A 24,136-nucleotide genomic window follows, 5' to 3' on the forward strand; every position below is an offset into this window, starting at 1 on the left:
ATTCTAGATGTGCCTTATAGCGTAGCAAATCTTTTCTTTTTTTTAAATTCAAGTGCACTTTCATTCATAGGTTGACCGAAGTGCCTAGGCACCCTCACATACCAGGAGGAGCGCTGCTATTGTTTTCAGGAAAACTCCCAGACAAAAAGAGACTGTTCACTCACAATTAATATTTTTGGACGCTCCCTACAGCTAAGCAAATTGTTACTTTTTTAAATTTAAGTCTACTTTCACTTTCATTGACAGGTTGAACGAAGTGCCTAGGCACATACAGGAAGCTATTTTTGAGGCCTCCCAGACAAAATTACATTTTCTGGATGTTCCCTATAGCTAAGCAAACCATCACTTTTTTCAGTTCAAGTCTAGATATAAATGGTTAAAAATAAACAAACAAAAAAGGAGATTTTGTCGGATTTGGGTTTCCAGCGGTCATGACGCCTCATCTCACATCGGTGTAAAACGAATGACCGACTTTGCCGCAGGGGCGGACTGACGATTCATGGGGCCCCCGGACAATAGGGGATCATGGGGCCCCTGTGTCCTTGCCCAAACTCAAAACACACCCAAAAAGAAAGAAGTCCAAAAACTATAATAGAAAGCAGGGGTGGACTGACAATTCATGGGGCCCCCGGGCAATAGGGGATCATGGGGCCCCTGCGTCCTTGCCCACCCTCAAAACACACCCAAAAAGAAAGAAGTCCAAAAACTATAATAGAAAGCAGGAGCGGACTGACAACTTATAGGGCCCCCGGGCAATAGGGGATCATGGGGACCCCAGGAAAGAGGGGAACATGGGGCCCGTGTCCTTGCCCAAACTCAAAACACACCCAAAAAGAAAGAAGTCCAAAAACTATAATAGAAAGCAGGGGCGGACTGACAACTTATAGGGCCCCCGTGCAATAGGGGATCATGGGGACCCCAGGAAATAGGGGGAACCACACCCAAAAAGCCTATGAAAGGTACCAGGGGCATTTCATGGGGCCCCCCCACTGACCCCGGGCAGTGCCCGAGTGCTCTAATGGTCAGTCTGCCCCTGCTTTGCCGGTAGTTATATTATAGAAGGGGCCGTCGGTAGCTCCACACTCGCCATTACCCACAAGAGTCCGTCAATTTGAACCAATGCCGTCAAAAGCCCAGACATCCCCGTAACACGAATGGAATCCAACTTGTCACATAGACATTCTATGGAGGTTAATCAGAAGAGCGCAGCCACTGTGTTCATTCTTCTCTCCGCTCAGCCGCAGGTAGGATTAGGGGTGGTTCAGACGGGCCGAAAAAAGCTCTCCGAAGAGATTTCACGCCGCGCTTAGGCCAAACCAAACCTCTCTGCGATGGGCCTTCCATGCTTAAAACGGTTCCTGGCACATCCGCAAATACCATTTCAGGCAGCTAATTCCACAATTTATTACCCGCTGTGAATAAAGAGAGATTTTTTTTTTTTTTTCCGATTCATAACTTATTGCTTCCTCTCTTTAAAGTGAGGAGGAAACTGCTGGGTAGATGCAAACAGCCAGTTTCCTTTCGTTAAAAGAGCACGTTTAATCGCTTACATTTTTTCTTTAATATACATGTGAAAGCGATCACATCACTGGAAATGATCTTATCTATGGGTGTTAATGTTTTAAAGCTGAGCTCCTCCGGGCACAAAACAAAAAACGCTCATTGAAATATATTCCTCAATAGCCACAAAGGATATAAATCCACTTCCTGTGCACAATACGCCTTTCAAACCCAGATGTTACCTTGTAAAAGTAGCAGTGACATCATCCCTGTGCTGTACATAGCCTGTGCAGAGATGTTGGAGGGACCCAGCAGGCCACACCCGCTACAGAAAACTACAGGAGGGGGCGGAGACAAGACCAGTCCCCCTGCACAAGGAAAGAGAGCAGAGCTGTGGGAGGGACCCAGCAGACTCCACCCAGTACAGAAAATTACAGGAGTGGGCGGAGAAAAGACCAGTCCCCCTGCACAAGGAGAGAGAGAGCAGAGCTGTGGGAGGGACCAAGCAGGCCACACCTACTACAGAAAACTACAGGAGGGGCGGAGACAAGACCAGTCCCCCTGCACAAGGAGAGCAGAGCTGTGGGAGGGACCCAGCAGGCTCCACCCAGTACAGAAAACTACAGGAATGGGCGGAGACAAGACCAGTCCCCTTGCACAAGGAAAGAGAGCAGAGCTGTGGGAGGGGCCCAGCAGGCTCCACCCAGTACAGAAAACTACAGGAATGGGCGGAGACAAGACCAGTCCCCCTGCACAAGGAGAGAGAGAGCAGAGCTGTGGAAGGGACCCAGCAGGCCACACCTACTACAGAAAACTACAGGAGGGGCGGAGACAAGACCAGTCCCCCTGCACAAGGAGAGCAGAGCTGTGGGAGGGACCCAGCAGGCTCCACCCAGTACAGAAAACTACAGGAAGGGGCGGAGACAAGACCAGTCCCCCTGCACAAGGAGAGAGAGCAGAGCTGTGGAAGGGACCCAGCAGGCCACACCTACTACAGAAAACTACAGGAGGGGCGGAGACAAGACCAGTCCCCCTGCACAAGGAGAGAGAGCAGAGCTGTGGGAGGGACCCAGCAGAGCCCACCCATTACAGAAAACTACAGGAGGGGCAGAGACAAGACCAGTCCCCCTGCACAAGGAGGGAGAGCAGAGCTGTGAGAGGGACCCAGCAGGCCACACCTACTACAGAAAACTACAGGAGGGGCAGAGACAAGACCAGTCCCCCTGCACAAGGAGGGAGAGCAGAGCTGTGGGAGGGACCCAGCAGGCCACACCTACTACAGAAAACTACAGGAGGGGCGGAGACAAGACCAGACCCCCTGCACAAGGAGAGCAGAGCTGTGGGAGGGACCCAGCAGGCTCCACCCATTACAGAAAACTACAGGAGGGGCAGAGACCAGACCAGTCCCCCTGCACAAGGAGAAGGAGCGGTCTTTTTTCTTACAGGAAGTATCACAATGGATTACTGCACAGGTCTGGAAGAAATACACAGAGATTCAAGAAAAATACACATGGCTCTGGTATTTAGACAAATATTTGTTTCGGAGTTCACCTCTTCCCACCAACATGGCGCATATATGCGGCCTCTCAGTGGGTGGGCTTTAATTCCCAAAACGGCCCCAAATACACAGCTCTCTGTGCTGAGAGCGCACGCCCTGCACGCTTCCAGTACAGACACCGGCGGGGACTGGAAAGCTCCCGAAGCATACTATTGATCAGGAGTTTTCCAATCATGTGACAGCCAATCTCAGTGGCCACATGACCCAAATGCCTGCCCCCGCCTCCCGGCATTTAACGCTCTTAAAGGATAAGTCCACCTTTTGACAAAAAAAAAATGCACATTTTTTTGCAGGTAAAAAAAAGTCCATTTATTATTTTTGGTAGCAGGAGCCTGTAAAGTATTGCACCAGCGATCAGCAGATCCTCTTGTTCTGGGGTCCCCCCGCCAGCACTCCTGGCTTCTTCCCTGTGCCAAGTGCCCCATAGCAAGCCGTTTGTTACGGGGGCACTCATGCGGGCTTGCTCCTGAACTCTGTGCGCTTTCCCTTTAAAGGGTCCCCCAGGATAGAGCTGCTGTTTCCTCTCTTCCCTGTCCAGGTGTCTGTTTAATCCATCTCCATCCTCCATATTCCATAGGTTGTTATTCATGTAAAGCTCAAAAAAGGAAAAATCTAGTTCTCTCCATATAATCACTTGTATTTTCCCTGATGAAATCACGTGATCTGTTGACGTAACGCACCGGGAGGAGCCTGTGACGTCACACCGCTAACCAGAAGTACACGGTCCTCCGTTTTGAGAATTTTGGCTATTTTGAAAAAAGAAATACGAGCCAAAATTCTAAACACTCAACTTAAAATGTGCACTCACCCCGATGCACAACATCGTACATGTATTTCAATAGGAAAAACCTTTCTCAAAACGGAGGACCGTGTATTCTGGTTAGCGGTGTGACGTCACAGGCTCCTCCCGGTGCGTTACATCACCAGATCACGTGACTTCATCAGGGAAAATACGAGTGATTATATGCAGAGAACTAGATATTTTCTTTTTTGAGCTTTTCATGAATAACAACCTAAGGAATATGGAGGATGGAGATGGATTTAACGGTCAGCTGGACAGGAAAGAAAGGAATCAGTAGCTCTATCCTGGGAGACTCATTAAAGGCAAAGCGCATGAGATCTGATATGTGTTGGGTCAATACATCGGGTGAGAGTGTTGGAAAGGTGGTGAAGGGGTATGCCTTTAACCGCTTCCGGACCGCCCTATAGCAGAACTACTGCTACAGGGCGGCAGGGTTGTGCAAAATCACGTGTGTGTATATATATATATATATATATATATGTGTGTAATTTTGTATTTACAGGTAGGGTGCGCGCGCGTCGCCGCCAGGGGCGGACTGACAACTCATGGGGCCCCTGGGCAATAGTGGATCATGGGGCCCCTGTGTCCTTGCCCAAACTCAAAAAAGCCTATGAAAAAGGTACCAGGGGCATCTCATGGGGCCCCCTACTGACCCCGGGCCCTCCGGCAGTGCCCAAGTTTCCAAATGGTCATTCTGCCCCTGGTCGCCGCCATTTGCAACTACAGCTGTCTATCACCGGGTCCCGCTGGCACCCGGAGATCACCGAGGACCACTGTCGGGGGAGAGGTCTGTAAGTAAACAATCTCCCCTGTCAGCACCAGCATGCTGCTTTGTATTGCTCTGCACTGCAGAGCAATACAAAGCAGCATGCTTACATAGTAAACCACACACAGACAACACAGTAAAACAGCACACAGTTACCCCTTTAATCTCCCCAGATGTTAACCCCTTCCTGCCCAGTGCCATTAGTACAGTGTCGGTGCTTTTTATTAGCACTGTTCACTGAATTGGTGTCACTGGGGATGTCAGTGACAGTCAGTCCCCCCCCCCCCCCCAAGTGTCAGAATGCCCCCCGCAGTCCCGCTATAAGTGGCTGATTGCCGCCATTACTGGTATAAAAAATAAATAAATAATTCCAGTATCTATACCGCCATTTGTAGACGCTATAACTTTCAATCAAACTAATTAATTTACACGTATTGGGTTTCTCTTTTTTTTTTTTTTTTCCGCAAGGACATGCAGCAGAATACATTTTGGCCTCAATTTATGATGAAATTTGATTTTTAAAATTTTTTTACTGGACATATTTTATAGCAAAAAGTCAAAAATATTGTTTTTTTTTCCAAAATTGTCGGCCTTTTTTGTTTATAGCGCAACTTCACTGTAAGTCGCAGTATTTCAAAGTGGGGTTTGGCGTGACCGGGGTGTAAATAAAGCAGGGAAACTATTTTGAAATACCTGTTTAGTAAGTGCAAACACATAGCAGTTGATCCTGCCAGAAATGCAGTGCTGTCCTGCGTACTGTGCACTCTATCAAACTTTCATAGGTGAACTATAGAACATCTCCCCCACTATTTTAGGGGAGGGGTTCTGCAAATCGCATGCCAAGCCGCACCCTATTGTAAACCATTAGAGCGGTCATATCGGTGCGGTTCCAACTTGGTCGGAGGCGCACCGATTTCTAAAGTAGTCCAATGCGCTACTTTTGGCGCGATTTGCATAGAAATAGACCTCTGTGTCAGATGTCTTGCAAATCGCGTCTGAAATCGGTGTCTCATCCGACTTTGAAATCATGCGACTTCACCGTAAGTCACACTATTTCAAAGTGGGCTTTGGCGTGACCGGGGTGTAAATAAAGCAGGGAAACAATTTTTTTTTTGTTTACAAACGATTTTATTGTATAAAAGCAGACTGTTAAACAACAGTACATTTTCAAATAGAACTTACAGCAAAAACAAGGCACTTTTGAAAAGTACAATACAGAAAAGTATATTAATGTAAGAGAGAGAAGGAATAGAAAAAAGTAGATTGCAAGAACATGAAATGTGTAAATGATGAGGTAGGTTAAATGATACATTCGTCAACGGTATATGCCAGTCAGCTTTCGCTTGGAATGTTGTCAATCATGCAATCAATGTCTATAATCCCTCCATGACTCCCGTTCTTTATCATATAAGTGCATCTTATCCAGTAGGGTGTAATGAATGCGTTCCATGAGCATCACAGCATCAATTCTGTGTAAAACGGAGGTCAAGGGTACGGCATTGGACTTCCAATGTAAGGCAATAGACCATAAAGTGGCAATAATATAGTATGTATCAATCTCATAATGGTATTAGAGACCCCTGGGATATGAGCCCCCAATAGACAGGTCTGTATAGACAATCGTATCTGGGTACCCGCCAGTGATGTAGCCACCTCAGATATCTTGCACCAAATCAAAGATATGATCGGGCAATCCCAAAATATATGAACCAAAGTTCCTGTGAGGCCACAGCCCCGAAAACATAAAGGGGACGTTTGTGGGAACAGTATATGTAGTCTTGATGGGGTGTAAAACCTTAAGGAACGAATTCTCCTGCGCTCTGGGACTCAGACAGGTGGCGAAACAGATGGAACCAGGCCTGGAGGGATCGTCCACCAATGCATAAAGGGCTGTGCGGCTCCAAAACAAGGCTGGGGAAGCCCAATCAACACTGCAGAATGAAATAAAAACGAGAAGCGCACCAACCTTGCGCATTACCTCAGTAACCAAAATTAACCAGAGCTCTGAGGAAGAAGGGACCCCCTTCGAAACGCGTCAGCTGTACTGAACACCCACTCCCCTGATGGGACTCATGTTATTTTCAAGTCCCTGTGAGGACTTACATGCCTGATTTTATTCGCTGTTTGTGAGTATATTTTTTACAATTAATAAATTTTGGTTACTGAGGTAATGCGCAAGGTTGGTGCGCTTCTCGTTTTTATTTCATTCTGCAGTAAAACCTTAAGGGCCGTCTCACGAACAGAGAGAGATCTAGAACACTTACATATCTTATCCACCATGGAATCCCAATCCTCATCTGAAAAAGTGATACCACTATCCTCCTCCCATTTTTTGTCTGTGTAAAGGGGGTGTATGAGAAAGACAGGTCAAAGATTGATGATAAAGATCAGAGATAAGTCCCCTACCTCTGGGAGAGTCACGGCTGATACGTTCAAAAATGGAAATCGGGGAGGATGGTATAAGGCCAAAATGTGAATTAAAAAAGTGCCTAATCTGTCGGTATCGATGGTACTCATGAAGAGGGATATCAAAAAACTTGCGTAGCATATCAAAGGTAATGTACGATCCTCCTCTCTGGAAATCAGATAATCTGATAAGAGAACAATCATACCACCAACGAAACGTTTGAGGGGAGGAAAAAGCTGCAACAAAAGTAGGATCACCAAAAAATGAAACACCTGGGGGAGTAAGAGAGACTAGATTCAATTTAATTTTGTATTTGGACCAAAGCCTCAGTGAATGAGTCACTATGGAGTTATAGAAAGTAAGCGATCAGGGGGAGATTTTGGACCACAAAATACCTGGTAAGTAGAATGGGCGTGTAGACTGAGATTCAAATTTGGTCCACGGGGTCTGAGAGTTAATAGTTGCCCATTGTGATAGTTGCGCAAAACGAGCCGAGAGGTAATATATCCAAAAATTGGGAAGACCAAGACCTCCCGTCCGTTGTGAGCGGTACAGAATAGATGAAGCAAAATGTGGACGCTTATTACCCCAGATAAAAATGTTAATAGTCCACTGAAAGTGGTCCAAAAACTTTTTCGAGACCGGGACTGGAAGTGCTCTGAAAAGATAGCAGGGAAACTATTTTGAAATACCTGTTTAGTAAGTGCAAACACGTAGCATTTGATCCTGCCAGAAATGCAGTGTCGTCCTGCGTCCTGTGCACTCTATCAAACTTTCATAGGTGAACTATAGAACATCTCCCCCACTATTTTAGGGGAGGGGTTCTGCAAATCGCATGCCAAGCCGCACCCTATTGTCAGCAATTAGAGCGGTCATACTGGTGCGGTTCCGACTCGGTCGGAGGCGCACCGTTTTCTAAAGTAGTCCATGTGCGATTTGCATAGACATCTGTGTCGGATGTCTTGAAAATGGCACCTTAAATCAGCGTCTCATCCGACTTTGAAATCGTGCGACTTCACTCTCGTTTTAGGAGATGAGAGGTGGAGGGATTCTGTAGTCCTAACACTTCGCGTGCTAGGGTGACAACGCTGCATAAACGCAGTATGGGTGTCACCCCAGGACAGGAAGGATGTCACCAGATGAAATTAAAGGAAAATAAAAAAAGAAATGGAATGCAGTCACCGCGTTTGAGGACTTTCACCCTGAAATATATTACGTTTCTGTTCTCAGGATGAGATGCAGTTACAGAGCCCGTTAGGTTTGCAGGCAGAGGCTGTGTTTCTGGCCAATGGCTGGGTTTTAATACTGACCAAGAGCTCCCCCTGCTGTTCATTCGCAAGTAGACATGTTCAAGGACCAGTCTCTGAAACATAGAAAGGTGGCTGCAGAAAAATCAAGCGTTCCATCAAGTCTCCCCCTTTATTTTTTCATACATGTTTTGTATTGTTTTCTGTTTTGTTTTTCTTTCCTTTTGTCTGCCAAAACGTGCTTTTATTTTCAGAATCTTTAAGGCTAAAGCTGGCCATACATGGTTCAGTTTTTTGGTTTTTTTTTACATTGTCTGCAGTCTTTGTGTTCTACGACAGGTCAGCGCATGGCTTTTCTTCAGAGTCCAGACTTCTTTGACTGTGTAGATGGCCACAGGATGTCCCTTTTGAAGGCTGCGCTGAAAGTCGAGAGAGGGGTCGCCGAAATGGCAGGTATTGCTGTGGAGCCCATTACCAGGTGAGAGAAAGAATGTAAGCTCTTCTGGTACAGAGACTGATGTGACTGTGGGGGAGGGGACATTAGAGTGTAAGCTCCTCTGTTACAGAGACTGATGTGACTGTGGGGGAGGGGACATTAGAGTGTAAGCTCCTCTGTTACAGAGACTGATGTGACTGTGGGGGAGGGGACATTAGAGTGTAAGCTCCTCTGTTACAGAGACTGATGTGACTGTGGGGGAGGGGACATTAGAGTGTAAGCTTCTCTATTACAGAGACTGATGTGACTGTGGGGGAGGGGACATTAGAGTGTAAGCTCCTCTATTACAGAGACTGATGTGACTGTGGGGGAGGGGACATTAGAGTGTAAGCTCCTCTATTACAGAGACTGATGTGACTGTCTCATCCCCGGTTCACATCTATGCGGCCGTACGGGCTGCGTTTTGCACGGGCACGAGAGCCCATTCATTTGAATGGACTCCCGTGCCCGTGACACGCAGTGAAGTCTCTGCACTTCTTTGGAAAACGCAGCCGAGGTTCCCAGTACGGTTGCGTTTCCCAGTGCGGACAGCGTGCTATTAGAATTAATGGCACCTGCCCGCGGGTCCGCATTTCTCTGTGCGGGTGGTGCGGCTGCACGGATTTTCATGTGGATCCAGAGCGGCACCACCCGCACAGATGTGAACTTAGGGTAAGTGTTCTCTGCGCTGGGGTATATGTCAGAGCTATAGAAATGTATAATAATATTATATTAATAGTGTGTGACTGTGGGGGAGGGGACATTAGAGAGTAAGCTCCTCTGGTACAGAGACTGATGTGACTGTGGGGGGAGGGGACATTAGAGAGTAAGCTCCTCTGGTACAGAGACTGATGTGACTGTGGGGGAGGGGACATTAGAGTGTAAGCTCCTCTGGTACAGAGACTGATGTGACTGTGGGGGGAGGGGACATTAGAGAGTAAGCTCCTCTGGTACAGAGACTGATGTGACTGTGGGGGAGGGGACATTAGAGTGTAAGCTCCTCTGGTACAGAGACTGATGTGACTGGTTTAGTTTTCTCTATAAAGCGCTGTGGTATATGTCAGAGCTATATAAATGTATAATAAAAATTTGTCTCTCTCAGTCCTCAGGTAATAGTAGCAATAGAGGGGATTGTCCAGGGAGTGTTAGAGAGCCTGTCCAAGAATGAAGCCCCTGTACTCACTATGGACAACAGATCATCATGGACCAACATAGAGTAAGCAGTATTTCTGTGCGGCTGGACCTAGTCAGCGCTGCTACTGTTTTACACATGTGTGTGCGAGGATAGGACTGCATATCATAGGAGAGGAGAGCTAGATAGAGGAAGGAGCGGAGTCCTCCAGCAGAGCAGAGTATTTCAGGAGAGTTATAGAGGAAGGAGCGGAGTCCTCCAGCAGTGCAGAGTATTTCAGGAGAGGAGTTATAGAGGAAGGAGCGGAGTCCTCCAGCAGAGCAGAGTATTTCAGGAGAGGAGAGTTATAGAGGAAGGAGCGGAGTCCTCCAGCAGTGCAGAGTATTTCAGGAGAGGAGTTATAGAGGAAGGAGCGGAGTCCTCCAGCAGAGCAGAGTATTTCAGGAGAGTTATAGAGGAAGGAGCGGAGTCCTCCAGCAGAGCAGAGTATTTCAGGAGAGGAGTTATAGAGGAAGGAGCGGAGTCCTCCAGCAGTGCAGAGTATTTCAGGAGAGGAGATTTATAGAGGAAGGGGCGGAGTCCTCCGGCAGTGCAGAGTATTTCAGGAGAGGAGAGTTATAGAGGAAGGAGCGGAGTCCTCCAGCAGCGCAGAGTATTTCAGGAGAGAAGAGTTATAGAGGAAGGAGCGGAGTCCTCCAGCAGTGCAGAGTATTTCAGGAGAGGAGAGTTATAGAGGAAGGAGCGGAGTCCTCCAGCAGTGCAGAGTATTTCAGGAGAGGAGTTATAGAGGAAGGAGCGGAGTCCTCCAGCAGTGCAGAGTATTTCAGGAGAGGAGTTATAGAGGAAGGAGCGGAGTCCTCCAGCAGCGCAGAGTATTTCAGGAGAGGAGAGTTATAGAGGAAGGAGCGGAGTCCTCCAGCAGTGCAGAGTATTTCAGGAGAGGAGTTATAGAGGAAGGAGCGGAGTCCTCCAGCAGTGCAGAGTATTTCAGGAGAGGAGAGTTATAGAGGAAGGAGCGGAGTCCTCCAGCAGCGCAGAGTATTTCAGGAGAGGAGAGTTATAGAGGAAGGAGCGGAGTCCTCCAGCAGCGCAGAGTATTTCAGGAGAGGAGAGTTATAGAGGAAGGAGCGGAGTCCTCCAGCAGCGCAGAGTATTTCAGGAGAGGAGAGTTATAGAGGAAGGAGCGGAGTCCTCCAGCAGTGCAGAGTATTTCAGGAGAGGAGTTATAGAGGAAGGAGCGGAGTCCTCCAGCAGTGCAGAGTATTTCAGGAGAGGAGTTATAGAGGAAGGAGCGGAGTCCTCCAGCAGTGCAGAGTATTTCAGGAGAGGAGTTATAGAGGAAGGAGTGGAGTCCTCCAGCAGTGCAGAGTATTTCAGGAGAGGAGTTATAGAGGAAGGAGCGGAGTCCTCCAGCAGTACATTTCAGGGAGGGAGAGCCACCTGTCTTTTAGGTTCACCTATTTGCGTTTCCTCCCATCGTGTACTATGATATGAATGTTTTTCAGGTTCAATTATTCGGTTGGATTGCAAATGGTGAAGGATTGTAGCACCAGAAAAATCAGGAGTGACTGTCCCAGATCTGCTCTGCATTTCGGTTAGTGCTCTGCGAAAATGAATAGTTTTGTTACCATGTCATATGGGTCTATCTGATCTGTATTTCAATAGCATGTTTCCTTTATATATGTGAGCACAAGGTTAGAAAATACTAACTCAGGATCAACATATCCCCGCTCACTGACATCTGGGAAATATGGTAGAGGGGGAATGACCACACACAGCTCCTAATTATTTAAAAATCTTCCACACATGTACGGCTGTTAGATGCGGGGGAAGATAAGGTATAAGAAATGAATTAAGATTTTTTAAAATAACACCGGCATTTTCCTAGCAGCTTAGATAACCGTACTTAATAGAGATAGTAGTAGCAGTAGCATCCCAAGGCAGATGTGGGGGGTGTGCGCCCCACCAGGTGACACCTATCGCACGGGGTGACACCGGACCCGCTCCATGAAAAGGTAAGTTTTAAAGAAAGCCGACAATCCCCGCATGATGGATCGGATCTGCGGATTGAGCATAATGGATCGGAGTCCAATCCACTATACTCCCCAGTCCGCAGATCTGATCCATCCTACGGGGATCGTCGGCTTGCAACCTATATGGGGTTAACTGACCTCTCCACGAGCTCCACAAAAAGGTAAGTTTTAAAGCAAGCCAACGATCCCTGCAGGATGGATCAGAACTGCGGATCGGAGTCCAATCCATTATGCTCCCCAATCCGCAGATCCGATCCATCTTGCGAGGATCGTCGGCTTGCTTTGAAACTTAACTTTTCGTGGAGCTCGTGGAGAGATCAGTTTAACCCCATATAGGTTGCAAGCCGACAATCCCCGCAGGATGGATCGGATCTGCGGATTGGGGAGCATAATGGATCGGACTCCGATCTATTATGCTCAATCCGCAGATCCGATCCATTCTGCGGGGATTGTCGAAGGAGTGGCACCAAGTGTTACCGCACCGGGTGACACCAACCCTAGGGATGCCCCTGAGTAGTAGTCTGTCACCTAGAAGGAGACCCCTGGACATGCAGTGTGCTAGAGGAGGGCAGCGCTCATTCACGTGACATTTGTATTCCTGTTATGTGCACGGCTTAGATTATTGGTAACACAATGGTATAAAGATGGAATTGGTCATAAATCATGAATAACGATGTTGTTTTCTTGGACCCTTAGCCCTTACCATGAAAATCCTGTCTGTGATCTACAAGCTAGTACAGACCGACACATATGCCACTAAAAGGTGAGTGTTGTGTTAGCAGTCAGTGTATCACTTGTATTGTGTCACCAGCAGAGTTCCTCCCAGCCTTGATCAATGGGATAAAGGCCCAGGGCAGACCCAGAAGGCACCAGAGGGGTTATATCTTCTTGTTGGCCTTGGAACACCTCAGAATCCCCAGGGTTGTTACATGACACAGGGTAGTCTGGGCCTTCCTGCCGAATCTACTTCCTCAGCACCTCAACTAGACTGAATGGATGATGCTAGATGCATGCATTAGCAGTACATTATTGCACTCTGGTTGTACTCTAACTCTTCCTCCATTATCACACAGGTTCATTTGAAGCAGTGCTGGTGAACTTTCTAGCTACGGGGGGTCATAAGTGCAGCCGATACATCACCAAAGGGTCCCACATAATGTTCAGTGATTGTAAAGCCACACAGAGCTATCAGAGATTGCACACATGCAATAGGAGTTGGCCCAAGACTGTGAACATGCTACAGGGGTTATTGGAGACTGTGAACCTATTATAGTGGATTGTTGGAGACTGTAAACATGGTACAGGGGTTGTTGGAGACTATGAACATGGTACAGGGGTTGTTGGAGACTATGAACATGGTACAGGGGTTGTTGGACACTATGAACATGGTACAGGGGTTGTTGGACACTATGAACATGATACAGGGGTTGTTGGACACTATGAACATGATACAGGGGTTGTTGGACACCATGAACATGGTACAGGGGTTGTTGGACACCATGAACATGGTACAGGGGTTGTTGGACACCATGAACATGGTACAGGGGTTGTTGGACACCATGAACATGGTACAGGGGTTGTTGGACACCATGAACATGGTACAGGGGTTGTTGGACACCATGAACATGGTACAGGGGTTGTTGGACACTATGAACATGGTACAGGGGTTGTTGGACACTATGAACATGGTACAGGGGTTGTTGGACACCATGAACATGGTACAGGGGTTGTTGGACACCATGAACATGGTACAGGGGTTGTTGGACACTATGAACATGGTACAGGGGTTGTTGGACACCATGAACATGGTACAGGGGTTGTTGAACACTATGAACATGGTACAGGGGTTGTTGGACACTATGAACATGGTACAGGGGTTGTTGGACACTATGAACATGGTACAGGGGTTGTGGGACACCATGAACATGGTACAGGGGTTGTTGGACACTATGAACATGGTACAGGGGTTGTTGGACACTATGAACATGGTACAGGGGTTGTTGGACATTATGAACATGGTACAGGGGTTGTTGGACACTATGAACATGGTACAGGGGTTGTTGGACACTATGAACATGGTACAGGGGTTGTTGGACACTATGAACATGGTACAGGGGTTGTTGGACACTATGAACATGGTACAGGGGTTGTGGGACACCATGAACATGGTACAGGGGTTGTTGGACACTATGAACATGGTACAGGGGTTGTTGGAGACTGTAAACATGGTACAGGGGTTGTTGGACACCATGAACATGGTACAGGGGTTGTTGGACACTATGAACATGGTACAGGGGCTGTTGGACACCATGAACATGGTACAGGGGTTGTTGGACACCATGAACATGGTACAGGGGTTGTTGGACACCATGAACATGATACAGGGGTTGTGGGACACCATGAACATGGTACAGGGGTTGTGGGACACCATGAACATGGTACAGGGGTTGTGGGACACCATGAACATGGTACAGGGGTTGTTGGAGACTGTAAACATGGTACAGGGGTTGTTGGACACCATGAACATGGTACAGGGGTTGTTGGACACTATGAACATGGTACAGGGGCTGTTGGACACCATGAACATGGTACAGGGGTTGTTGGACACCATGAACATGGTACAGGGGTTGTTGAACACCATGAACATGATACAGGGGTTGTGGGACACCATGAACATGGTACAGGGGTTGTGGGACACCATGAACATGGTACAGGGGTTGTGGGACACCATGAACATGGTACAGGGGTTGTTGGACACTATGAACATGGTACAGGGGTTGTTGGACACCATGAACATGGTACAGGGGTTGTTGGACACCATGAACATGGTACAGGGGTTGTTGGACACTATGAACATGGTACAGGGGTTGTGGGACACCATGAACATGGTACAGGGGTTGTTGAACACTATGAACATGGTACAGGGGTTGTTGGACACTATGAACATGGTACAGGGGTTGTTGGACACTATGAACATGGTACAGGGGTTGTGGGACACCATGAACATGGTACAGGGGTTGTTGGACACTATGAACATGGTACAGGGGTTGTTGGACACTATGAACATGGTACAGGGGTTGTTGGACATTATGAACATGGTACAGGGGTTGTTGGACACTATGAACATGGTACAGGGGTTGTTGGACACTATGAACATGGTACAGGGGTTGTTGGACACTATGAACATGGTACAGGGGTTGTTGGACACTATGAACATGGTACAGGGGTTGTGGGACACCATGAACATGGTACAGGGGTTGTTGGACACTATGAACATGGTACAGGGGTTGTTGGAGACTGTAAACATGGTACAGGGGTTGTTGGACACCATGAACATGGTACAGGGGTTGTTGGACACTATGAACATGGTACAGGGGCTGTTGGACACCATGAACATAGTACAGGGGTTGTTGGACACCATGAACATGGTACAGGGGTTGTTGGACACCATGAACATGATACAGGGGTTGTGGGACACCATGAACATGGTACAGGGGTTGTGGGACACCATGAACATGGTACAGGGGTTGTTGGACACCATGAACATGGTACAGGGGTTGTGGGACACCATGAACATGGTACAGGGGTTGTGGGACACCATGAACATGGTACAGGGGTTGTGGGACACCATGAACATGGTACAGGGGTTGTGGGACACTATGAACATGGTACAGGGGTTGTGGGACACCATGAACATGGTACAGGGGTTGTGGGACACCATGAACATGGTACAGGGGTTGTGGGACACCATGAACATGGTACAGGGGTTGTGGGACACCATGAACATGGTACAGGGGTTGTGGGACACTATGAACATGGTACAGGGGTTGTGGGACACCATGAACATGGTACAGGGGTTGTGGGACACCATGAACATGGTACAGGGGTTGTGGGACACTATGAACATGGTACAGGGGTTGTGGGACACCATGAACATGGTACAGGGGTTGTGGGACACTATGAACATGGTACAGGGGTTGTTGGACACTATGAACATGGTACAGGGCTTGTTGGACACTATGAACATGGTACAGGGCTTGTTGGACACTATGAACATGGTACAGGGCTTGTTGGACACCATGAACATGGTACAGGGGTTGTTGGACACCGTGAACATGGTACAGGGGTTGTTGAATACTGTGAACATGGTACAGGGGTTGTTGGACACTATGAACATGGTACAGGGGTTGTTGAATACTGTGAACACACTGTGGGGATTTCAGAGACTGTGAACCCGCTACAGTTGGTGGTTGGAGACTATGAACATGCTACAGGGGTTGTTTCAGGCTGTGAACATGCACTTGTTGGAGAGCGGTGACATGTTTGAAGAGAAGGTCATAGACTGGAATACATTACATGAGACTGTTGGAGATCTCTGCTGTCTCATCACTTTTCAGATTAATGCTTCCACACTTCTGCTCCCTCTAGCTCCACACGTGACTTTTTTCCCAGTCAGATCCATTGTAAAACATTTTAGAATGAAAAAATAATAAAAAAGAGGAAAGGGATAGATGGCAATGACAAATGTAAGATGGTGTGAAAGTAAAAAAACAAACTGTTTACCTCCTAGAACTAAGTGCAAAGATGTTTTTCTGAGTAAGAAACTAGGTAAGGGAAACACAGGTTACTGCCTGCAGGGGCCCCAAGGGCCACACAATAAGTGCCAGTGGGCCATATGCAGCCCTTCGCTGGAGGTTGGGCAGCAGGGGCTTAAAGCGCGGCCACCTTTACAGAACAAACTGTCATTTTAATGTGATTTATTCCTTAGGGACATCTTTTATGACAATGTTCAGCTCTATGGAAGCCAGAGGACAGTGGACAGTATTATCACAGATATTTCCTGCATGCTGAAGATTCCCAGAAGGAGCTTACATGTCGTACGTTGTGGTATCATTTCTCAGTCACTAGTGATTTTTTATGCCACAGAGCAGATTCTTCAATAAATCAGTTCAAAGAACAGGCTTGATGTTCAGTGAATCATAGCAGTCACCAGGGGCGGACTGATCATTTGGAAACTCGGGCACTGCCCGAGGGCCCGGGGTCAGTAGGGGGCCCCATGAGATGCCCCTGGTATCTTTTTCATAGGCTTTTTTGAGTTTGGGCAAGGACACAGGGGCCCCATGATCCCCTATTGCCCAGGGGCCCCATGAGTTGTCAGTCCTCCCCTGGCAGTCACTTAACTTTAGCATTTCTCTTAAAGGGTCGGTCCACCAAAAGTCTACATTTTATATTTGTTTTTATTAAGGAGAAGGTAACAGGAGGAGCTGGAACACACAAAGGTGGGGGGGGGACCCAAAACTCCCAGGAAACCGAGTCTGGAATTATGGTAGGGGAATCTTGCTGTTGGAGCATCCAAAAATAGATAAAAATACTGCTGCTGAATAACTTTTTGTTCAAATGGCCCTGTAAAGGAGAAGTATGGCGATTGAAAATAAACAAACACACATATTCACCTCCATGCTGCAGCTGTCCAACGTTGGCTTTAAGCGCTTCCAGTCCAGACACTTTCCCCCCCAGACATTTTCCCCCCTTCCAGTCCGGACACTTTCCCCCCTTCCAGTCCGGACACTTTCCCCCCCTTTCAGTCTGGACACTTTCCCCCCCTTCTAGTCTGGACACTTTCCCCCCCTTCTAGTCTGGACACTTTCCCCCCTTCCAGTCCGGACACTTTCCCCCCTTCCAGTCCGGACACTTTCCCCCCCTTCCAGTCTGGACACTTTCCCCCCTTCCAGTCCGGACACTTTCCCCCCTTCCAGTCCGGGCACTTTCCCCCTTTCCAGTCCGGACACTTTCCCCCCTTCCAGTCCGGACACTTTCCCCCCCTTCCAGTCCGGACACTTTCCCCCCTTCCAGTCCGGACACTTTCCCCCCCTTCCAGTCCGGACACTTTCCCCCCCTTCCAGTCCGGACACTTTCACCCCCTTCCAGTCCGGACACTTTCCCCCCCTTCCAGTCCGGACACTTCCCCCCCCCCCCTTCCAGTCCGGACACTTTCCCCCCTTCCAGTCCGGATACTTTCCCCCCTTCCTGTCCGGACACTTTCCCCCCTTCCAGTCCGGACACTTTCACCCCCTTCTTGCCCAGGCCAATTTTCAGCTTTCAGCGCTATCACACTTTGAATGACAATTGCGCGGTCATGCGACACTGTACCCATATGAATTTTTTAGCATTTATTGAGACAGATAAAACATTATTTTGGTGGTATTTATCCACCACTGGGATCTTTATTTTTTTTTTGCTATATAAATGAAAAAGTCCAAAAAGTTAGAAAAAAGTGTTTTTCTTATAAAATTTTGCAAATAAATAATCTTTCTTTATAAATCTTGGCCAAAATGTATTCAGTTATCTTTTTAGTAAAAAAAAACCCAAATTAGTTTATAACCAAAATTTCTAATTAAAAAAAAAAATTTTTTTTTACATTTTTATTTTTTTTTTTATATTATTATTTGTGTTTTGTTTTTTTTTTTAACGTACTGTCACCCTAGCAATGCAGTGTCACCATAGTGACACCATAGTTCAATACTAGAGGGCTCTGATCTTGGGAGCTTACAGTCTAAGAGGGAGGGGCTAGTGGTACAAAAGGTGACAACTGTGGGGGATGGACTGGTAGGAGGAATATTATTATTATACAGGATTTATATATTATTATTATTATACAGGATTTATATATTATTATTATACAGGATTTATGGCGCCAACAGTTTGCTCAGCGCTTTACAATATAACGGGAGACAATACAGGAACAATACAGTTCAATACAAGAGGGATAGGAGGGCCCTGATCCTGGGAGCTGACAATCTAAGAGGGAGGGGCTGGTGGTACAAAAGGTAATAACTGTGGGGGATGGACTGGTAGGAGGAATATTATTATTATAATACAGGATTTATGGCGCCCACAGTTTGCTCAGCACTTTACAATATAACGGGAGACTATACAGTTCAATACAAGAGGGATAGGAGGACCCTGATCCTGGGAGCTGGCAATCTAAGAATAAGCCACATTATCTGCAAACACTGATTGAATTATTCATAAAGCAGTAAATGTGACTTTCACCAAACATTCTTTGATAGAGAAGCAATCGCTTTGATTTGAAATACATGGGCCTGGATGGTTCACCCACAGAGAATGTTTGCTGGAAATCAGATTGTCCACTTTGTACGTCTACCCCTAACTGTGCTTCTCCTTTCAGCTCTCTACCTCCAAAGGCTGCGTGGCTGGAGATCTGGTGTTCACCGAGGAAGACGGGACAAGGGTGATCTGCAACACTCATTCCTCAGTATGTATGGTACAGGTTACACAGCTGATACCACCTGTCCATACATAACGTTTTGTAGATTTCTAGAATCATCTATGGAGTGGTATAGGGTCTGCAAACTATGTACTGGCCTCTTGGAAAGTTGTAAGGTGTCTATATGTCCTGTCATAGCATTTCGGGATTTGTCCACAGTCTTGGCTGTTGATGCAGTTGGCACCGAGGGAAGGCTGGTAGGCATTTCAGCTCAATAAACGTTACCAAAGTACCACCAAAGGCATTCCACGACCATCCCCCAGCCCTGCTGAGACAGTACACTAACAAAAAATGTAAACCCCAAGGCCCCTTTCACGAACGTTCCCATCGGGTCCGCCTGTCTGGTTTTTCAGGCGTACCCGATTGAAAGCTCCATTCTTCTTTGTGGAGCGGCGGGTGTAAACGGACACATGCCCATTTATACCTGCCCATTTGGAAACTTGGGCATTGCCCAAGCGCCCAGGGTCAGTAGGGGGCCCCATGAGATGCCCCTGGTACCTTTTTCATAGGATTTTTTGAGTTTGGGCAAGGGAACAGGGGCCCCATGATCCCCTATTGCCCGGGGACCCCATGAGTTGTCAGTCCGCCCCTGTACCTGCCTACATACGATCCGATCCGCCAAAAACAGATGGATGTGGATCCGTTCCCCTTCCGTCCAGTGGGTCAAATCGAATGGCATTTGGGAGGCCGAGACCGAGCTGTGTCTGTGTCCGCTCCGCATAAGACGGGCCGTTTGTCGTCCGATAAACAAAAAATCGGTCTGTGCCGTTGCCGATGCTGCCACCATCGTCCACGAAAAATGTCGGTTTTTTGTGGATTTTCCAGCATGATCGATAAAAGTAAATGAGACGATCCACGAAAAACGGCCGACCCCACTAACGGTGTGAATATTTCCTCCGCACGAAAAATCGGCCGATAAACGACCCATCTATGGCCTGCATTAGTCATCTGCCTGCTTAGTGGCGATCAGCAGACAGACCCCCTGCTGAGCAGACAGATCGCAGGCGGAGTCCGCCTTGTATTGAAGGAGCCCAACTGAATAATGTTTTGTTTGCCTAAATGCCATGTATCATAAACAACTGCCTCTTTTTACTAAATTTGTACATTTGTCTCAATGCTTCTGATCGCTTGTTTCAGCCACTTCCTGTCTACATGCGCTCCAGCAATGGCAGCATGGCCTTTCCTAGGGCAGGTTCCTTGATAGTGACAACAGTGAACCTTGCCTGCGGAATATGTGTTGGAATGGCCATTGTAGTCACCATGTGGTGGGAAAATGCAGGAGCACAACAGGGAGACCAGGCATTGTCATCCTATAACAGGAAGTGCCAGAATAAGCATTTTCATGGCAGGATCACCAAATATTCTGAAGTATTGAAAATGGCTTTTGAAATGACACTTACATTTTAAATGCTGACTGAATTTACATTAACACCCAAATGTCAAACACAATGTATGAAACCAGAGCCCTGCCACTGCAGACATGCGGATAATGTGTAGGAGCTTGCCTTCCTGCCATCAGTTCATACATCCGCCATCGGTACTGTATTACACTGCCATTGGATCAGTTCTTCAAAGAATAGTTTTTTTTTTAAACACGGGAAAAGAATCATGACAATACTGCTTGTAACAAAACAAAGAGAATGTTTTTTTTAGCCTGAGAGGAATATTTATGAGCGGGGTGTTTTTTTAACCCAAACCAATTTCCTTGTTTTTTTTTGTGTGTTTTTTAGGGAGTTCTCATTCCATCAAATGTAGACGGAGTCCTGGGTATCCTTTAAGAGCTGCGGGTAAACCAGGCGTGAAATTAAAACTCCCAGAAGGCGAGGAAACTCCAAATCAAAGTCTGTAAAGATACTAGCCGCATCGGCTTTCCTGGGCTGTGACTCAACTGGAGGTTGTGGCCTCTGATCCACCATCATCCTACACATGGAATAGCTTCACAACTACAGGAAAATGTCAAGCGGGTGCACTACATTTTACATTTTATAGGCTTTTTTTTGCTTTGGAGAGAATTGGTGGCCATAGATTGTGCAATTTTCTTGCCTTCAACCACGGGTTGAAGGCAAGAAAATTGCTCAATTCCCCCATCAACCCAGTCAGGGTTGATGGGGGAATCCCTCCTGCTGAGCTATTGTATTCTGATGATCAGTGTATTCTGTATTCTGATGATCAGTGCTCGCGGCTATGGCCGCCGGCTGTGATCCCACGAACAAAATCTGACGGGCTGAAGTCGAGAAGTAGATAAACATGTCATACTTACCTGCTCTGTAATGGTTTTGCACAGAGCAGTCTCCTCTTCTTGGGTCCCCCGCCGACACTCCTGGGGCCTCCTCTTCAGCCACTGCCCCATAGGAAGCCGCTTCTTATGGGGGCACTTGTGCGGGCTCGCTCCTGAGCGCAGTTTCCTGCTTCCATAGACAAAGACAGTGGGACAAGGCCCGGCCCCCACTGCCTCATCAAAGAGTTTGATTGACAGCAACAGGAGCCAATGGCTATCGATCTGCCCAGTGATGAGAGAGACAGAGCTGGGAGAGCCACTACTCTCGTGCACAGTGCTGGATCACAGTAGGGCTCAGGTAAGTATAAGGGGGTCTGGGGGGGATCCCAGGCACTGAAGGTTTATACCCTAACTGCATAGAATACAAAAAACCTGAAGGCTTTACAGCCACTTTAGGAGTCCTCTACATTCTGGGTATTTCCATTTAACATTTGAAGCCCTGATGGAGCGGGCCCCCTATAATGCCTGAAACATGTCAGCCTCACTGGCCAATAAGAGGACATGAAGTAGAGAAAATTAAGATTTGAATATATGTTGTGCAGTTGTTATTCCTCCTTCACCCTGGAGACATGAGAACCCATGCCCGCTTTGTCCTTGTTATTGAAAAAGACGCCACTTTCCAGAGGCTCCTCGATGACGATTTTTGTGGGAGGTGCGGCCCCTGCATCCTCATCACGGTGAGATGAGACTGTGTTGTCTGCTGGGCTGACCTCAGGACTCGGGTTTTGTAACCTCCTGTGTGTGTCTTGTTGGCAGGGTAAAGGAGTTCCGGATCTGAACACCAGGCTTTTCGTCCGCAAGCTGTGGGACACTTTTCAGATTCCGATTTTCACTCTGGTGGACGGCGACCCACATGGTACTGTAATCTACAAGGTGGCGGGATGTATCAGTGAACTCTGATTGGACCAAAGCAACCAACTGGTTGTAGCTTAAAGTGGTTGTAAACCCTCACATATACCCAGTGAAGTGACTGGCCTCAGGTGATACACAGAGATGAAACAAATCCTCCTACAGAAGTTGTACCTGTGTATCTGCGGTCTTCTCTAAATTCCTTACAGAGTTCTGTAATGACCTAGGGCAGGGGTATTGAATTAAAATTCATGGAGGTCCAATCAGCAAACGTTTCTTCCAGCAGAGGTCCAAATTGCTTCTTTGTACGATGTCACAGATCCTTCCCATCACAGCCCACTCCTAATATCACAATCCGGTTCCCACATCAGTGTCCTCAGTCCGCCACACATCACACCCACCCACTTCACATCAGTTTACCCTTCACATTAGTATCCACTGCCCCCTTCACATCATCCTAACCCACAGCATTACCCCCTTCTTCACATGATCCCCCCCCCCACAGCACTGACCCCCCCTCCCTTTATATCACCCCCCCACACACAGCACTGCCCCCTTAAGATCACCCATTCCCCACAGCATTGCCCCCCTCTTTACATGACCCCTCCCCACACCACAGCACTGCCCCCCTTTACATATCCCCCACAGCCCTGTCCCCCCTTTACTTTACCTCCCACAGCACTGCTCCCCTTTATATCTCCCCCCACAGCACCGACCCCCAATACATCTCCCCCCCATCACAGCACTGCTCCCCTTTATATCTCCCCCCACAGCACCGACCCCCAATATATCTCCCCCCCATCACAGCACTGCTCCCCTTTATATCTCCCCCCACAGCACCGACCCCCAATACATCTCCCCCCCCCATCACAGCACTGCTCCCCTTTACATATCCCCCCACAGCCCTGTTCCCCCTTTACTTCACCTCCCACAGCACTGCTCCCCTTTATATCTCCCCCCACAGCACCGACCCCCTTTACTTCACCTCCCACAGCACTGCTCCCCTTTACATCTTCCCCCACAGCACTGCCTCCCAATACTTTCCCATCACAGCACTGCCTCCTTTACATCCCCCCCCTCACAGCACTGCCCCCCTTCACATCTCCCCACTCAGCACTGACCCCCAATACATCTCCCCTCCATCACAGCACTGCCCCCCTTTACATCTCCCCACACAGCACTGACCCCCAATACATCTCCCCTCCATCACAGCACTGCCCCCCTTTTCACATCCCCCCCCCCCCCTGCCCACTCCACTTCACAACCATGTCCTTTTGCCTACCTTGCAGAGAGCGGCCAGGAGGTACAGCAGCACTGGATGGGAGGGCTGCCGAGGTTAACTTTTCCTATTAACAAGCTGGTTATTGGTTGCTAGGACAGCCAAATGTCCTAGCAACCAATCACCTGGTAGTTAATCTGGTAAGTTAACTCCAACTCCTGCAGCTCCCACTCCCATCCATTTAGTTCTGCTGTGCCTCCCGCTCTCTGTTCATTGTTACCCCCTGCTTTCCGCTCTCTGCTCTGCCTTTAGAAGGACAGATGTGGAGGCCAAGGGGAAGGAAGGCTCCTAAATGGCGCGACTGCGGGTCCGGATGTGACAGCGGCTCAGTCTGGATCCGGACCATGGTGCACTATTTAGTGATGCCTGACCTAGGGAAGGGGGGGGGGGGGGTCACATTATTTATGTACATGAATGGGATGATTTCATGATGAGATAAAGCAACAAAGATAAAATACCTCCAGCAGCTTAGTGAATTGGCCCCATCATGTTCTGAATAATGGACAAAAAGGAATTATGTAA

General features: G+C 47.8%; 1 protein-coding gene across 2 annotated transcripts in view; it reads left to right on the forward strand.

Annotated features, from left to right (window-relative positions):
• SPO11 (SPO11 initiator of meiotic double strand breaks) overlaps window positions 1-22,936 on the forward strand; it is a 42,929-nt gene extending 19,993 nt beyond the window's left edge. For both annotated transcript variants that reach the window (XM_089664015.1, XM_089664014.1), the window contains 9 exons: window positions 8,620-8,758; window positions 9,858-9,971; window positions 11,393-11,481; window positions 12,617-12,683; window positions 16,689-16,797; window positions 19,110-19,196; window positions 20,939-20,975; window positions 22,054-22,163; window positions 22,243-22,936. In XM_089664015.1, coding sequence (XP_089520141.1) covers window positions 8,628-8,758; window positions 9,858-9,971; window positions 11,393-11,481; window positions 12,617-12,683; window positions 16,689-16,797; window positions 19,110-19,196; window positions 20,939-20,975; window positions 22,054-22,163; window positions 22,243-22,386 — 888 coding nt within the window. In that variant the 5' untranslated portion in view covers window positions 8,620-8,627 and the 3' untranslated portion in view covers window positions 22,387-22,936. The remainder of the gene's footprint in view (window positions 1-8,619; window positions 8,759-9,857; window positions 9,972-11,392; window positions 11,482-12,616; window positions 12,684-16,688; window positions 16,798-19,109; window positions 19,197-20,938; window positions 20,976-22,053; window positions 22,164-22,242) is intronic.
• The last annotated feature ends 1,200 nt before the right edge of the window (window positions 22,937-24,136 follow it).

This window comes from Staurois parvus, unplaced genomic scaffold (genome assembly GCF_062004578.1).
Source record: "Staurois parvus isolate SC_StPar_1 unplaced genomic scaffold, SC_StPar_1.0 ptg001812l, whole genome shotgun sequence".
NCBI classification, from domain to species: Eukaryota; Metazoa; Chordata; class Amphibia; order Anura; family Ranidae; genus Staurois; species Staurois parvus.